The following is a 17,618-nucleotide window of genomic DNA, read 5'->3' on the forward strand; positions in this document are numbered from 1 at the left end:
GGGGGGGGGGGAGCAACCATGGATGCTGTTCAAAGCTATCTGAAGGTGGGATGCAACTATAACCTAAATAAAATAAAAACAAAATAATCATCCCAGTTCAAAGCTTTCATATAAACCCAAACAGAAAGGTTAGCTTTTCGAAGGAGGTGTTGCGGTGTCCATTTAATAACAAGTGACTAAAGGACAGCAGGGCATTTTGCAATGATTAGTATTTCTTCTTAAATAAATACGTTTCACTTTCAGTTTAGTGAATACTATTTCTCTTCCTTTCTCATTCAGATTCTGAGATTTATTTCAGATTTCCTTGCTTTCCTGGTCCTTTACAACTTCATTATTCCCATTTCACTGTACGTGACTGTTGAGATGCAGAAATTTCTAGGATCTTTTTTTATTGGTTGGGATCTTGACCTCTATCATGAAGAAACAAACGAGAAGGCCCAAGTGAATACTTCAGACCTCAATGAAGAGCTGGGACAGGTATAGAATGGATGTTTCAATATGATTTCCCCCACCCAGGTTCAGAACAGTCTATAATTCCAGTATCTGCTGAATTTATTCTAAAGTTGTTATTGATCAGTGATTTTGTGTACTTACCTTGCATTACCTATAAGCAGAGTGATGCACAATTCACACAAGCATGGGAAAGGTACAGAATTTTGAACTGACATTCATTATTTTGAGAACTTTAGTTTTAAAAAACCGTTTCCTACCCCTTAGAAAATGTGTAGAAATCTCTGAGACAAGAGAGAATTCAATGGGCTTTTTAGTTGCTGTGGATTGGGGCTTCAATGCGATGCAATAGTGCCTCGATCCTTTTTATTACTTAGACGGTAGAACAAATTGCATAGCACATAGTTGCCTCCTGAAGACCCCAGTTTCAAAATTCCAGTACTTCAAGAGAAAAGGAAAGGAGAGTTGGAGAGTTCTTCCAACTGGAAGATGGACAGTGGACCAATGGCCTGACTCTGCTTAAAACAGTTTTGTACATTCAAAACTTAGGCTAACTTTCCATAATGCAGGTTGCAGAAACCAGAGAATTGTGTTCTCTTGATGCGTGTTTGTGTGTTAGGTCAACAGAGTTGAGCAATTCATGACAGACAAAAGAAAGTACTTTTATGCACTGTAGGTGAGAGAGAGGCTTTTCCCCAGTGTTTTGCTATGTACATTGGTGCCTCGCAAGACGAAATTAATCCGTTCCGTGAGGCTCTTCGTATAGCGGTTTTTTCGTCTTGCGAAGCAAGCCCATTGACAGCTTAGCGGATTAGCGCTATTAGCGGTTTAGCGGCTTTTAGCGGCTTATCAGCTTAGCAGATCAGCTGATAAGCGGCTTAGCTGCTTAGAAAAAGGGGGGGAGGGGAAAAACCCCGCAGGAACTCGCAAGACATTTTCGTCTTGCGAAGCAAGCCCATAGGGAAATTCGTTTTGCGAAGCGCCTCCAAAACGGAAAACCCTTTTGTCTAGCGGGTTTTCCGTCTTGCGAGGCGTTTGTCTTGCGGGGCACCACTGTAATGGGATTTGAGTACCACTCCCAGTTCAGCCTTGTGTCCTACAGATCACATCAACATTTTGTGTGCAGGTGGGGGAACAGACAAACTTGGTTTCACTGCTCCTAAACCTATTTTTCTTATCTCTCTTCTCAACTTACCATAGGTGGAGTATGTGTTTACAGATAAAACTGGTACATTAACTGAAAATGTGATGCAGTTTCGGGAATGTTCTATTAATGGTATAAAGTACCAAGAGATCAATGGCAAACTGGTTCCAGAAGGGCTGATTGAGGATGTTCCAGATGGAATACAGCCTAGACTGGTAAGATTTTCTCCCAGTTTCAATTGATTAATGTCTCATGTAGTATTCTGGTTAAGTAGCTTAACACTCCTCAAGATTGGATTCCAAAAGGGACTTATTGAAGTGTTCAATAGGAAAATTGAATGATCGTTGAGTAGAGGTTTAGGTGGTTTTTTTTCTTCTGAGGGACAATGAATTGTTTATATGGAGAGAACAGCTAGGTGATGTGCACACTTACCGTATTTTTCGCACGATTGGACGCACCGGACTATAGGGCGCACCTAGTTTTTTTGGGGGGAAATAAAGGGAAAAAAAATTCCCTTTATTTCCCCCCCAAAAGCAGGTCAGGGAAACCGAACCAGGTCGAGGAACAGCGGGATAGTGGCGCTGCGCCTCCCTGCTGTCCCCCGAGCTTGTGGGGCTGGCTGATGTCTGCCTGGCGCGCGGGGCGCTCTGATTCAGGGCGCCCCGCCCGCCGGGCGGCAGGCTGCTATCCGCAGCTTGGGGAGCCTTGCGGGGAACTCCTGCAGGGCTCCCCACCCTGCGGATGTCTGCCCGGCGCGAGGGGCGCTCTGATTCAGGGCGCCCCACCCGCCGGGCGGCAGGCTGCTATCCGCAGCTTGGGGAGCCTTGCGGGGAACTCCTGCAGGGCTCCCCACCCTGCGGATGTCTGCCCGGCGCGAGGGGCGCTCTGATTCAGGGCGCCCCACCCGCCGGGCGGCAGGCTGCTATCCGCAGCTTGGGGAGCCTTGCGGGGAACACCTGCAGGGCTCCCCACCCTGCGGATGTCTGCCCGGCGCGAGGGGCGCTCTGATTCAGGGCGCCCCACCCGCCGGGCGGCAGGCTGCTATCCGCAGCTTGGGGAGCCTTGCGGGGAACTCCTGCAGGGCTCCCCACCCTGCGGATGTCTGCCCGGCGCGAGGGGCGCTCTGATTCAGGGCGCCCCGCCCGCCGGGCGGCAGGCTGCTATCCGCAGCTTGGGGAGCCTTGCGGGGAACACCTGCAGGGCTCCCCACCCTGCGGATGTCTGCCCGGCGCGAGGGGCGCTCTGATTCAGGGCGCCCCGCCCGCCGGGCGGCAGGCTGCTATCCGCAGCTTGGGGAGCCTTGCGGGGAACTCCTGCAGGGCTCCCCACCCTGCGGATGTCTGCCCGGCGCGAGGGGCGCTCTGATTCAGGGCGCCCCACCCGCCGGGCGGCAGGCTGCTATCCGCAGCTTGGGGAGCCTTGCGGGGAACTCCTGCAGGGCTCCCCACCCTGCGGATGTGTTCCCGAAGCGCCAGGCGCTCTGCTTTCAGGGCGCCCGACGCTCCGGGAAGCAGGCTGCTATCCGCAGCCTAGACATCCCTGCGGGATCTCCCGCAGGGTTGCCTAGGCTGCGGATGTGTTCCCGAAGCGCCGGGCGCTCTGCTTTCAGGGCGCCCGACGCTCCGGGAAGCAGGCTGCTATCCGCAGCCTAGACATCCCTGCGGGATCTCCCGCAGGGTTGCCTAGGCTGCGGATGTGTTCCCGAAGCGCCGGGCGCTCTGCTTTCAGGGCGCCCGACGCTCCGGGAAGCAGGCTGCTATCCGCAGCCTAGACATCCCTGCGGGACCTCCCGCAGGGTTGCCTAGGCTGTGGATGTGTTCCCCAAGCGCCGGGCGCTCTGCTTTCAGGGCGCCCGACGCTCCGGGAAGCAGGCTGCTATCCGCAGCCTAGACATCCCTGCGGGATCTCCCGCAGGGTTGCCTAGGCTGCGGATGTGTTCCCAAAGCGCCGGGCGCTCTGCTTTCAGGGCGCCCGACGCTCCGGGAAGCAGGCTGCTATCCGCAGCCTAGACATCCCTGCGGGACCTCCCGCAGGGTTGCCTAGGCTGCGGATGTGTTCCCCAAGCGCCGGGTGCTCTGCTTTCAGGGCGCCCGACGCTCCGGGAAGCAGGCCTAGACACGGCTAGCGGAGCGCTAATCCCGAAGCTTGGGACTGCGGAGCTCAGCGCGCCCCAAGCTTCTGGGTGCCTGCAAGGTCTAGACGGCTAGCGGAGACCTTGCCGGCACCCAGAAGCTTGGGGCGCGCTGAGCTCCGCACGCCCCAAGCTTCGGGATTAATGCAGCGCTCCGCTAGCCGTGGGAGAGCTGGGTCTCCCACGGCTAGCGGATAGCTTCCTGAAGCCTGGAGAGCGAGAGGGGTCGGTGCGCACCGACCCCTCTCACTTTCCAGGCTTCAGCGAAAGCCTGCATTCGCTCCATAGGACGCACACACATTTTCCCTTGCTTTTTAGGAGGGAAAAAGTGCGTCCTATGGTGCGAAAAATACGGTACTTCGAACAGTGTTCCATGGGGCATTTTCCAAGTTAATGTTCATAGGATTGCAGTCATGCATCTTGAGCCTATCCATGTTCTTGCTGGGAAGCAAATCTGATTTCTTGCAGTGGGGCTTTACCCCAAGTGAGTGCTGCATAGGAGTGCAACCTTTAGCAAGAGCGACTATATACGTTGTGCATCCGCTTGTCTCATTTTTGTGTGAGAGAGACTTCTGGATTTTGTGAAATGTTGCCTTGTGTATTGCCCGAGCTCACAATACCACTGCTGCAAAGGATTGGTAGCACCATGTTTGCTGTAAGATGCGGATCCACTATAACCCTGCAGCATTTAGGATATTTTATGATGCCAGGTTGGATATTTCCAAGGTTTGGCAGTAGACAAGTGTCACAGTCTTAGGGTTCAGGAGAAGAAAGTGATTATGTTGTTTGCTGAGAAGTTGCCTCTCTTCCCTTTTGGTCTGAAAGTTCCGCAGGTTTTAGTAACTCCTTTCTTTAGAGAAGAATAAAAAGAATTGCTTGTCAATTTTATGTTAACCTGTATTAATACCATGTTTTGCCTTCATGTTTTAAAAACAGACGGAAGAGGAAGAAATCTTCCTGAAAGCTGTTTGTCTCTGTCACACGGTACAAATTAATAATGACCAAACTGACGGCATTTGTGACAGTCCTTGGCGTAGCAATGGCATATCCTCTCAGCTGGAATACTATGCCTCCTCCCCAGATGAAAAGGCTTTAGTCGAAGCTGCCTGCAGGTGAGGATTAGAAGCCAAGGTTCTGTGCATTATTTAGCAGGCAAAAATGGCAACGCTGGAGAAGTTGAAACTTGCATCATTTGTCCCGTTGAGCCCGGAAGAGCAAGGAGAGTGATGAAACGAGCTTTTTGCCTTTCCTTGATTTAGCTCATAAAGCAAGCGTAGCTATTGGAGTGCCAGTTGGTCATGGTAGAGAGTATGACTTTCTTTAACATCTCATGGGGCCCCTGGAGCAGCTATGCATAATGAAGTAGTGACTTAAGGTCGTCATCCAGAGGAACTTTGCACAAGGCCAGATCTCTGGCAGAAGGGTAGCAGTGACTTTTAGCCCCTTCCTTTCCTCTTCAAGCTATATCCCTTCCTCATTGGTAACTTTCCTTTAATGAAAAGGTGCTTTTGAGACAAGGTCAGCTGGAATGTCAGCCACCGGTACTGTTTTTGTATGATGTATACACAAATATATACAGAGGGGGGTATTGTTAGATGTTTTAAATTATTACACGGACTATTTCATTGATAGGATAAAGGACTGTATTGAAATAATATAAACCTTAATAAAGCAATAATTTTCCAATACAGAAAATTTGCAGCTTACAGCTTTTAGTCAAAATGTAGCTCCTGGGTGATGAAATAGACGTACCATGATATTTAGAGGAACCAAAAGATTTGCGGAAAAAATGTTAGAAAAAGAATACCAACCCCAAACAGCTCAATAATCTCTGAGCTTGATTCGTGGCCAGTGACACACCAGGGGAAATTAAGAAGTATTACTGATTAGTTCTATGTCTGGAATCACGATTGCTTGTACAATGACTTTAATTCTTCTTTAAAATATTGTTTTATTTCTAAGATAATTCTTCCTGCTGGAGCAGGGCAGTATAATGCTTTTTGGTATTATCCAAGCAAATTGTTTTCATGGGAACACTTTTTTAAACTGACTTCTTTCTTCCAAATTTTTAAGGGTTGGTGTTGTGTTTACTGGAGCAAGCGCAGAAAGTATGGAGCTTAAAAGCTGTGGAAAGCCAGAAAGGTTAGTAATTAAGTAGTAATAATGTTTCTCAGACTGCTAAGATTCTGTAAGGTGTCTCAATCAGTGTTGATACATCAAACCAATCTGCATTATGCCCTCTTAGCAAAAAGCAGTTTGGTTTGCCTTTAATCTCAGAGGAGAAATCTCTTTGGCAATCACTTGAAGCTGAGTAAGATTGACTTCCATAAACACGGTTTTAACAGTGAGTCCGTAAGTGACTGTGGAGGCCAATTCTGAATCCACACGCCCTTCCACAGTGGGGACATTTGTTCCCAGGCGGGAGTTGATCACGGTGTGGATTTGCCAAGCATGCCTTCCTCTTAGCACGTTTCTCCCTTTCCTGAGTTTGAGCATCTTCAAAGCCCATGACACCTTTGGTAAAGGCTGTTCTCCAGTTGGAGAGCTTGCAGGCCAGTGTTTCCCAGTTGTCAATGTTTATACTACATTTTTAAAAAATTTGCCTTGAGAAAGTCTTTGTTGACCACCAGCAATACGCTTTCCATTTTCAAGTTTAACTGGAAACTCACTGGGCTCCTAAGTTCAGTCTCTGGCATTTCCAGTTATAGATTCTTATATATTAGGGTGGAGGTTAAACAAGACTTAGTTAGATGGGCCATTGGTTGGACTTATTATGCCTATTGATCAATTTGTCCAGTTATGTCATATTATTCATAAATGACAAATGGAGGCAGGCCTGAAGGCAGATTTGATTGCAATATCTACACCATAGTTAGCTTATTTAGTCATTATCTATGATACATTGCAACTGCATGAGGTGGGGAGGGGAAATGCCAATTATATAATATGTTTGCTTGGAAATATGATAGCTGTATGTCGGTCACAGATACATTCTTGTCTGATTGGCAGTGGCTCTTCATAAGCCACGAATGAGAAGCTTGTTGCTTTTAACTGTTGCTTGACAGGTTACAGCTTTAAAACATTCCAGTGTTTTAAAACACGTTCAGATAAATATGTAGCGAGCATTCTGCTTTTTTCAAAGTGTATATTCTAATATACAATGAAGAGAAGCGTGTGGTCCTAAATTGAGTCCCTCCGAAGGAAAGGAATTCTGAAAACACAAGGAACGTAAACACAAGAAACGTAGAGATTTGGTAGAAGGATTATATCTAGAAACATGCTTGTTTCTGTACACATATTCTTTCTCTACACCTGCGTCTTGAGTCTCAGATGGCCCTTGAGTCTCGGCACCTCATCCATGTTTGAGGGTTAAAAGCTGCTCCCTGTTCCTGCATCCACCCAGTGTCTGAGCTGGGAGAATACTGCTTCTTTTCTCCAGCCTCATCAGTGCAGCAGCAGACATGTAGTTTTCTGTAGCTCTTGTGGTTCTTTAGATTCAACAATTTCTAGAGGGGTAGCTGCCTTAGTTTTGGGCAGCAAACAGCAAGAGTCTTGAGTACCTTAAGTAACTAACAAACTTATTATGGTACAGTCTGTAAAAACTTGTGCCATAATAGATTTGTTAAGTCTTTAAGGTGCTACAAGACTCTTTGTTAGGTTTAACAAGTAATACTGTATTGATATTTTTGCCTTCAGTTTTTTAATACATACTGTAAACATGATCTTTCTCCTTTGAAGGTACAAATTACTACATGTTTTGGAGTTTGATGCAAATCGCAGAAGAATGAGCGTAATTGTAGAAAGCTCATCAGGTAAGAAACATCATGCATATTTATTGCTCCTTACCTTGCTTCTTAAAACCAAAAATTCCTGCTCAGTTTCCTTGTTGGGGACTCTTCTGGATGCTAAACCGGTTACTATGAACTGTAAACATGATTTACACTTAAATCCTTTGCAGGTGAGAAGCTCTTATTCACCAAAGGTGCAGAATCCGTTATTCTTCCTCGCAGTACAAGGGGAGAGGTAGAAAAAACCAGAATTCATGTGGATGAATTTGCTTTGGTACGTACAAGTGTTTTTTGCTTTTCTTTAAAATTTGTTAGTAGATATCTACGTAAAACTTCTGCAAAACTTGAGAACCAGTTAGTGCTGTGGTTGACACAGATGACTTATGGATACAGAAGATTGATGACTGTTCAATGTGGGACTAAGAGCTGATTCATACATGGGGGATTCCCTGCTCCTTGCTGTCTCCTTCAGGGGCTTGTGAGCTCAGACACCCAGGCAGGGTTGAGTAAAAGTTGAATTTGTGTCAGCTACTCCCTGCTGATGGGCTCCTATGGCCACTGTCATTCCCGTGATGTGAACACCTTGAAAAAATGCCACTCCCTTGCGAGAGGCCAGAGCAGTGAGATGGGGGCTATCCCATTTTTGAATCTGAATAATAATAGAATGAAAGTTGCCTTGTCCAGAGCACCTGCAGATTATGGTCAACCAGTTGTATTGTGGAATTGGTTTTTGCATTGCTTTTGTCCTTCAGGTGCTCTTCCTACCCTTTCTCTTCATTTCGTTTATTGCAAGATATGGGGCAGCAACAACAGGCCTCTGGGTGTCAATGATTTGTTTATTTCTGTACCGCAAACGCACATAAAATATATGCCATGTACAAGATCTCATTTAACACCACATGACAAACAAAACCAAAGCAAAATACATGAAAGAGAGTAAAGTACAGAATGGGTCACTACCCAGCTTGTAAAAACAGTAAATCACTTATAAATCTGATGGATGTCAGCTGGGCCTGTCTAACGCTGAAGTAACCCTTTTTGCTTTTCACAGAAAGGATTAAGAACTCTGTGTGTAGCTTACAGAAAATTCACCCCTAAGGAGTATCAGGAAGTTGAAAAACGCCTTTTTGAGGCAAAAACCGCTTTACAACAGCGGGAAGAGCGATTGTCGGAGGTGTATAACTTTATAGAAAATGACCTGGAACTGCTTGGAGCTACAGGAGTGGAAGACAAGTATGTACTACCTGAACTAATTATTTGGATGTGGGACTTCTGCCCACTGCAGGGCAGCTTGCAAATTAATCTGTTCCATGCAAATTGGGAATTGGTTCCCTTCCTGTGGGGGTGATCTGAGCATATATCCCACGCCTCAATCACATGATAAGCTGTGTGCATGTAGCCAGAGTCTGTGATGCTTCTCACCCTCTCAGAATGCAAGAGAGTACAGTCAGGGCCATTGCACCTGTAGTTGCAAGTGCAGTAACTTCGCTCTGAACTCCATACTATCATGGGAAGTGAATAGGCAGCATGCAGTTTCTAGCTATCGGGCTGAAATCAATGCTCTTGGCATCAAAACCTTGGGTGTTCAGTGGCTGGAAAATTGTACTTGTGTGGCTGTGCTATATACCTTGTGCCAGCCAGCCTGACACTAGAAAAAATGCCTGGCAATAGTTCTCCTTAGAATTGTCCGCTGACCACTTCAGTAGCAGGCATGAGCATTCATTGAATTTGGTGAAGTATGTTACTAAATACACATGTTTAAAAGTGAGGTGTGTAAAGGCTTGGTGTAGAAACCTAAGACAATCGGTGCCTCTTGAAGCTAGTGCAGGTATTATATACATAATATACATATATAATATGCATTATAAGCTCTACCGGTGAAAGTTAAAGGACCCCTGACAGTTAAATCCAGTTGCAAACGACTCTGGGGTTGCGGCACTCATCTTGCTTTACTGGCCGAGGGAGCCGGTGTTTGTCCGCAGACAGTTTTGCGGGTCATGTGGCCAGCGTGACTAAGCTGCTTCTGGTGAACCAGAGCAGTGCACGGAAACACCGTTTACCTTCCCTCCGGAGCGGTACCTATTTATCTACTTGCACTTTGACGTGCTTTCGAACTGCTAGGTTGGCAGGAGCTGGGACCGAGCAACGGGAGCTCACCCCTTCATGGGGATTCAAACTGCCTCCCTTCCGATCGGCAAGCCCAAGGCTCTGTGGTTTACACCACAGTGCCACCTGCACTCTACTGGAGCCTGAAACAGAGCACTGAACTTGGTATTAAAACTGGAATTCAGCGTAATGAGAATTTGTGGAGGGTTTTTAAACATTTGTGGTTGGAAAAGGTATGCTTGAGAGTGTGCGGACTGCAGATAGGATAATCCCAGAAACCAGAGCATTTCTAGAATAACTCTTCCGGTGATTTGAGAACAGGGCTTCTTTAGTGAAACCAGACTAAATCAAGCACAGTGAGACACATAATCATAAACAAATCAGTTGTAGCATTGTTGACGAGAATGGCTTGTTTTACTTTCAGACTCCAAGACAAAGTCCAGGAAACCATAGAAGCCCTCCGACTGGCAGGTATTAAAGTGTGGGTGCTCACTGGCGACAAGCACGAAACCGCTGTCAGTGTCAGTTTATCTTGCGGACACTTCCATAGAACCATGAACATCCTGGAACTTGTGCAACACAAATCAGACAGTACATGTGCAGAGCAGCTGAGGCAGCTAGCCAGAAGGTAAAATGCTGTGCTGTGTCTGGGTGGATAATGTTAACAGCTCTTAATGCAGAACTCCCTCGATACATAAATAAGCCAGTCGCTTTGCTTCTCCCGTCTTTGCTGCATGACTCTTCACCTGATGCTAACAAGCCTGTTGCTTTGGGAAGGGAGAGGGAATCTTTGTCCTTCGGGTTCTTTTGAGGATTTGGTCTTCAGCAAAAGGGGTGGGGGTGAGGAATGGATTGCAAGCAGTAACATTTCCTCCTTCCCTTGTTAGAATAGAGGAGGACCATGTAATCCAGCATGGGCTGGTGGTGGACGGGACCAGCCTCTCCCTCGCACTCAGGCAGCATGAGAAGCTCTTCATGGAAGTCTGCAGAAATTGCTCTGCCGTCCTGTGCTGTCGCATGGCGCCTCTGCAGAAAGCAAAGGTAATTTGCTCAGGTTGCAGGGTCATCTGGCAGCCACGATCTGCTGTGGAGGCGCCCTCAACACTTGCAGCATCCTCTGTTATTTATTTAATCCCTTGCTAATGGACTGGTTGAGAGCCAAACAGCAGCATAGCCACTCCCTTCCTATCTCCCATTCAAGTACTCTATACTGACGTAGTATCTCGCACTTGAGTGGTTATAGAGCAAGCATGAAACATGTGAAAACATTACAGCCCACATTCTTACTCTAGGCATCAAAAATTAGACTTCCAGCTACCATCCAATAATACATTACTCCCTTAATCTGTGTCCGGAGAACAGAGGTGGTAGGTCCTTACCCCAAGGAGCTTAAAGTGTATATTTTTTTTAATGTATGCAAGGTTTGGTGGATTCTTAATTACTGTCCTGCCTACTGACTTTGCTAATGGCATTTTGTTATTTGAGCAGCTCCACAAAAACCCCCAAAAGGCAGTACCTGGGGTTCCATTTTTTAAAACCCTGTTTTTCTGTACAGGTTGTGCGGCTGTTGAAAACCTCTCCAGAGAAGCCTATCACATTAGCTATAGGAGATGGAGCTAACGATGTGAGCATGATACAGGAAGCTCATGTTGGGATAGGTAAGAGCCTTCTCATTGTGCAGTTCTATCTAGGTTTTTTGTTTTGGAGTCTTCAGAGTCTCCTTGCATTCAATAAGTGGAGTTATGATACGTATCTGCTTTGTGCACAAAAGACCTGGGGGATAAACAAGAGGCTCTGTCTGCACACGGATGACATATAAAAATGTATTTATAGCTCCCTTTTAGCCAAGGTTTTCTTCTAAAGAGGCTTACAATTTTTAAAGCAAAGGTATGATATAGCTTAGACCAGCCTTCCTCAGCCTGGTGCCTGGCTTGTGCTGATGGGAGTTGTAGCGCAAAACATCCAGAGGGCACCCAGTTGAGGAAGGCTGATTTTGGGTGATATGCTGGGGGGGGGAGGCAGCGTCTTCTGACCCCTGGGAATATATGACCCAGTCCAGGTTCTCCCAGGGGGAAGTGACGGAAGGGGCTAGCAGATGGTGAAAATGCCAGTCTGCAGAAGCAGCCCTTCCATTGACCTTCAAGTTCCTGGCGCCAAAAAGAAAATAGGGGAAATACCTATGTAAAGAAGGGGGGGGGGAGAGCATACGTGGGACTTCAGTTTGTGTGTCCTTACTTTGTAGACGCTTGGCTTGCTTTCCACTCCATTATTGTGCTCAAAGCAGCTCACAATAATGGCAATGACATTGAAAATTAGCAAACATCACAATCACTATAATAGTATCAAAAATGCAGTAGCATACAAAAAAAACCCATTGATGAATTAATACAATTCAATACACACTTGCAACAATTCAGAATGCCAGAAGGAGGTGCTGAGCACCAGCCCTTTTCTGTAGCACTACAGCATCTATAAGACAGTGCATAGAGTTGGGCAGAATCTGTTCTAGAAGACCATTTACACAGAGAAAATACTACACCAGTATTTTCTTGCAAAAATTAGAAGCCTTCATTTTTATTCACCTACTTGCTCTCACACAGTGATGCTAATTACATGTGGCCTTTTTATTTCTAATCCAAACCAACAGGCAAGTGGTTTTTTAGAAACTTGTGCTACATAAATTGAGTTCATTCTTGCAGTAAGGAACTGAGCATTAATGGGCTTGTTGTTATTAAAAGCCCCAGACTAGATAACAACAACAGCAACAGCAACCACACAGCCTTACACATGCAAGACCTGACACTCTTCTAGTCATTTTTTCCAGTTGCTTGTGCTAGTTTTACTGTGTTTCAGGCCACTGCCTTTGATTTTTGCATGCCTCGGGGGCAGGTGATAAAGGCACCTTAATTTTTCTTTTCTTCTCCATATATTACAGGTATTATGGGTAAAGAAGGAAGACAAGCTGTAAGAAACAGTGACTATGCAATTGCAAGATTTAAATTTCTTTCCAAATTACTTTTGGTCCACGGCCACCTTTATTATATTAGAATAGCAACCCTTGTACAGTACTTTTTTTACAAGGTAAGTTCCTGCAGATCATGACTGCATCTTTCTGTTGCTAGAAACATTTTGTTCTGATGGTACTTCCTTAAGGTTAACTGCACCAGGTGGAAGAACATTCAGAAACACCTAAACAGGACCTCTGTTAACCAAACACATAACTTCAGAAGTTATCCACTGCTGGTCTTTTAAGGACTCTGAATTGCCACACACATCATTCAAAGCTACAATATGGAATTGTCTTCAGCATGGTACTTTGCATTCTTAACATTTATTGGCAGAGCTGAGATACCTTTAACTGACTCAGTCTGGAACTTTATGTTAGAGAAGGAAATTTTCCTGTTTCTTCTTCTTCTTTTGCTCCATCGTGCATTGTTCAAGAACGCCCTCTGGTCTTCCAGATAAGCCTTTTGGGGTTTGCAGATGGGATAAGAGTATAGTAACTTCCCTTCCCTTAACTTGGAATTCAAGCTGAAAATGATTGTCATTTAAACGGCATGGTTTGCAAACCAGGTAGTTTCAGTACAGTAGTATCATGTCATGGGTCAGGGGTTACATTCCAGGGATGGCACATCTACCGCAAAAAATGTGTATATACTTGAACCACCCCCATATGGTGAACCTTACCTTCCAAGCAAGGCAAAGAGCTTTCCGGCTTGCCAGCTTGCTTTCCAGGCTCTGGGATGCAGGGCCATCCGAGTTCCTGTGAAATCTCACAAGAGCATCCCGGAGCCCAGGAAGTAAGTATGAGAGCTTAACATCTCTTTCCACGCCGGGAAAACCCAGTGCAAAAGTAGCTTTTTAGCTCTCTGCCTTATGTGCAATTAATTTTTAGGATTTGAGCTGGCCAGCTTTCAACCACACAAGGTTGAAATTGTGCAAGTTCATCGTGCACAAGATGTGATCATACTTTACCTAGTTTTATAAGGTAACTGTGGCCTCCATGTGATGGACACATAATGAAAAACCATGGTCAATAGATAAGGAAGGAGGGATCCCTCCGGGGGGGGGGGCGCAGGGTCCACATGCTCTCCATTTGTAAACCATAATTGTCAGAGCTGTTAAGTCTTCACTCTAGTGTAGACTTAGGACCTGAGATTCTTTATTTGGTAATGGAAACGATGGTATCTGAGATAAAGGAGAGCATTTTAGTGTATCATAAATATTACCCACATTAATTTCCTTTTTAGTCCAACCAGTGTGTCCTAGCTAGCTGTATCTTATTACCCTGATCCTGAATTCGATAGTGTCCAGGATTAAAAATCTGTGTAAGGTTGGGATTTGCTCTGTTCCTCCTAGGATTCCTAATTAAACATTATGGCTAGTGGCCTATATAAACTTAGACCCGTTTCAATATCCGTGATATGCTGTACTTGCTTGATGTCGCTTAACTGGTTCTGCTTCACTTTTTGTTTTCCAGAATGTGTGCTTTATTACACCACAGTTTTTATATCAATTCTTTTGCTTGTTTTCACAACAAGTAAGTATTCATTTGAATATTTCTTCCAGTTCCTCACCCCACCCCAATGCATTTATGGGTGGATATAGAGAAGTGAGAGAAAGAAAAATAGAATATTTTATATTATACGATAGCTAAAACAGAATGACTGTTCCTACAGCCAAATAACCCTTAAGTATCATCTTGGTTCCTGACAGGGTGAGCTCTTGTTGCTCAGTCCCAGCTCCTGCCAACCTAGCAGTTCGAAAGCACGTCAAAGTGCAAGTAGATAAATAGATACCGCTCTGGTGGGAAGGTAAATGGCGTTACCGTGCGCTGCTCTGGTTTTGCCAGAAGCGGCTTAGTCATGCTGGCCGCATGACCCGGAAAAAACTGTCTGCAGACAAACACTGGCTCCCTCAGCCAGTAAAGCGAGATGAGCACCGCAACCCCAGAATCGTTCACGAGTGGACTTAACTGTCGGGGTCCTTTACCTTTAGCATCTTGGTATCACATCTCTTCTCTATCCCCCCTGCCTTTTTTTTGTCTATCTACCTTTAAAATTATCATTTGTAAAGTCATAGAAATATACAAGAACGCTTCTGTGTCTTTGGGGAAGATTTTTATTTTCAATGTGAAAATAGCCTCAAGGGTCATTAAAGACTTTGCCCTACAGAATTTGAGATGCACAAAGTGAAGTGATACCCATCTTTGTACCAGTTGGTTGGGTGCCAATCTTTTTCCTTTCCCTGAGGTGTTAGGGTCTACAAGAAACTTCAAAAGAGGTTGCCTTGTGCTAGGAAGCTGAAAACACATTTAGAGCATGATGAACTCGTAACATTCACTAGTTCTTGTGGTTTGAAGCATCACTGTAAGTAAGCTGCAGTGAGGGAATGGGGGCATATTGGTTTTGTGGTGTATCTTTGACGTTATAGAACTGGATGCCTTTTGGTTTTATAGAAATAAAACCTGGCTTTTGAATTGCTCGCAACTGAGCACTTTTGACTCGTAAGTCCTGTCTTCTGTTTCTGCATTTCAGAACCACTAATTCCCCTCCTTTCCTGCTTTTCAGACTCTGTACGACAGTGTGTACCTGACTTTGTACAACATTTGTTTCACCTCCCTGCCAGTCCTCATGTACAGTCTTTTTGAACAGCACGTGCATCCCCATGTATTACACAGCAAGCCAACGCTGTATCGGTAAGCTCTCCTGGGGGGAGGGGGCTGTGCTTAATAAATGAGTAATGGGGCACTCCCCCCCCCCGCCCCACCTCAAGTGGTAGAAAAACAGCAGCACCAGAAGCTGTTAAAAGCACCAGCACTAGATGATCCCAGCCTGCTTGTTTCCATGTAACTAGCAGATATTCTTCTTGTGAACACTGAATAAGTGAAAAGTGGATGAGCCATAGTCAGTCATCAAGGCAAATACAGTGTTACCTCTGGTTACGAACGCTTCAGGTTATGAGACCCGCTAACCCGGAAGTAGCTGCTCCTGGTTGTGAACTTTGCCCCAGGATGTGAACGGAAATCACGTGCTAGAGGCCCCATTAGCAAAAGTGCGCCTCAGGATAAGAATGGTTTCAGCTTAAGAACGGACCTCCTGAACAAATTGTTTGTAACCAGAGGTACCACTGTATATAGTTTGCACATGGAAGATTCCTTGCTCAGTCTAGCCATATCCTGTTTATGACGGCAGGACTGGGCTGAGACTGTTGCAAAGAAAGGGAGGCAACACTGGGCTAAATGAGTCCAAGGGTCAGGCTGTAACTCTGAGACTAGGGAGCCCCTGGCCCTCCAGATGTTGCTGGACTGCAACTCCCATCCGCCTCAGCATGGTCCCAAACGCGAGAGATGATGGGAGTTGTAGTTTCAGCAACTTCCGGAAGAGCCACAGGTTCCCCACCCCCTGCTATAAGGCAACCACATGTTCACGAGGTCAGTTTTTAATAATGTTCAGGAACGTTTGTGTCGGTGCAGGGAACACCAAAAAGCTGTCCTTTCCTTTCCGTTCTCTGATAGTATGATAGAACATCTTCTCATCTGTTTGACAGAATGACACTCAGAATACGCAAAATAGTTTTCTTTGCTTGGAAAACTATTGAACCTGCCATGGTACTTTTCATTCTTCAAATCGGGTACGGAGTAAAACTTCAAAATCAAATGTCAGGATGGATAGCTGGCTGCCTTCATTTGTTGAGGGAGGTCAGTCACAGATGTTTCCATTCCACTCTGAAAACTAAGGAGACGCTACCCTTAACATTTGAATCCTAGGTTTTGTTAATTTAAGAATTTTGCTAAAGAATGCCAAGAGATTATTTCTTTTGAGAGACTGGGCTGAACCACATCACCACAGAGCTGCAAAAGCTAAGAACCTGTGAAGCCCTCTGGTTTCAAAGCTTGAAATGTACTGCTTGATCTGTTAAAAGGTCAGTTTATCTGTTTAAGTCCTGGCTCCCATAAATTCATCAATCAAGCCAATTGTATTTTGACAAATGGGGGAAACTGACTCATAGGGAATGTTCCTGGAGGCCGCAAGGTCAGTACATCATTTAATTTTGCAGCGACACTATCAGATGTTTATCCTATTGCATCTCAGGTGGCTAGAGAACGTTTTTATGGTTTTACCAGAAGAGGTGCTCTCTGATGCAGTGGTGATTGTATCTCAAGTGCATACAGAATTAAAATGGGCTTTCTGTTAATTGGAAAGTAGCAGTAAAGGCCTTGTATCCTTTTCCCTTTACAGAGACATCAGTAAAAATGCCCACTTGGGCTTTAAGCCTTTCCTTTACTGGACCTTCCTGGGATTCGTTCATGCTTTTGTTTTCTTCTTTGGCTCATATATTCTGATGGGAGAAGACACTTCATTGCTGGGAAATGGCCAGGTAAGGTAGAATGCACACTTACGATAGAGAAATCACAAGCACCTGTAACGTTTCTGGGAAGTTTATGTTCCATTGACGACAAAATCACTTGTCAGGCATATTTAAACCATGGGTGTCTTAAGCTATTTAAATACGATTTTCTGTAGGCTTTGACCTCTCATGCAGCCGGGGCTAAATCAACCATTGTAAGTGTGCAAAAGCATATGGTGGTCTTCTAAACAAGAATAATGTGAGGGTACATCCACGTGCATAACTCAGAGCTCTTGTTTTTGGGCTGCCCAGATCATAGCAGAGCATAATGGTCTTTGTGTTTATCATTGTGGTTATCATGTGGCCAGTTGTTTGGAAATGTTAAAAATGCTGTTGGCTTGCCCAACTTGAGGATCACCATGTCAGTGCACTCAGTGCCTTGATATGGTGGCGAATAACTCAAAATACTTTTACAGAGCACTTAACTGTGTTAATTGGGCTGACAAATGTTCTCTCTAATCCTTACGGGGTGATTGCATTACTCTTTCCTGTATTTCAAATTGGATGTAGGCGGGTTGAGAGGTTGGGAATTACATTAAGGCTACCAGGCAAGTTTATGGGGGAAGTGCCATTGGAATAAGAACTTATG

At 45.3% G+C, this 17,618-nt stretch overlaps 1 protein-coding gene across 10 annotated transcripts in view; it reads left to right on the plus strand.

Moving 5' to 3' along the window:
• ATP11B (ATPase phospholipid transporting 11B (putative)) overlaps positions 1-17,618 on the plus strand; it is an 88,862-nt gene that overhangs the window by 42,069 nt on the left and 29,175 nt on the right. For all 10 annotated transcript variants that reach the window (XR_008330738.1, XR_008330739.1, XM_053390652.1 and 7 more), the window contains exons 12-25: positions 280-477; positions 1,651-1,809; positions 4,662-4,837; positions 5,799-5,867; positions 7,464-7,537; positions 7,684-7,787; positions 8,565-8,746; positions 10,044-10,247; positions 10,507-10,660; positions 11,175-11,277; positions 12,555-12,700; positions 14,100-14,159; positions 15,190-15,317; positions 16,861-16,999. Coding sequence is in view for 8 of the 10 variants with exons in the window: in XM_053390652.1 (XP_053246627.1) it covers positions 280-477; positions 1,651-1,809; positions 4,662-4,837; positions 5,799-5,867; positions 7,464-7,537; positions 7,684-7,787; positions 8,565-8,746; positions 10,044-10,247; positions 10,507-10,660; positions 11,175-11,277; positions 12,555-12,700; positions 14,100-14,159; positions 15,190-15,317; positions 16,861-16,999 (1,896 nt within the window). In the remaining 2 variants the exon portion in view is untranslated. The remainder of the gene's footprint in view (positions 1-279; positions 478-1,650; positions 1,810-4,661; positions 4,838-5,798; positions 5,868-7,463; positions 7,538-7,683; positions 7,788-8,564; positions 8,747-10,043; positions 10,248-10,506; positions 10,661-11,174; positions 11,278-12,554; positions 12,701-14,099; positions 14,160-15,189; positions 15,318-16,860; positions 17,000-17,618) is intronic.

This window comes from Podarcis raffonei, chromosome 5, assembly GCF_027172205.1.
Source record: "Podarcis raffonei isolate rPodRaf1 chromosome 5, rPodRaf1.pri, whole genome shotgun sequence".
NCBI lineage: Eukaryota > Metazoa > Chordata > Lepidosauria > Squamata > Lacertidae > Podarcis > Podarcis raffonei.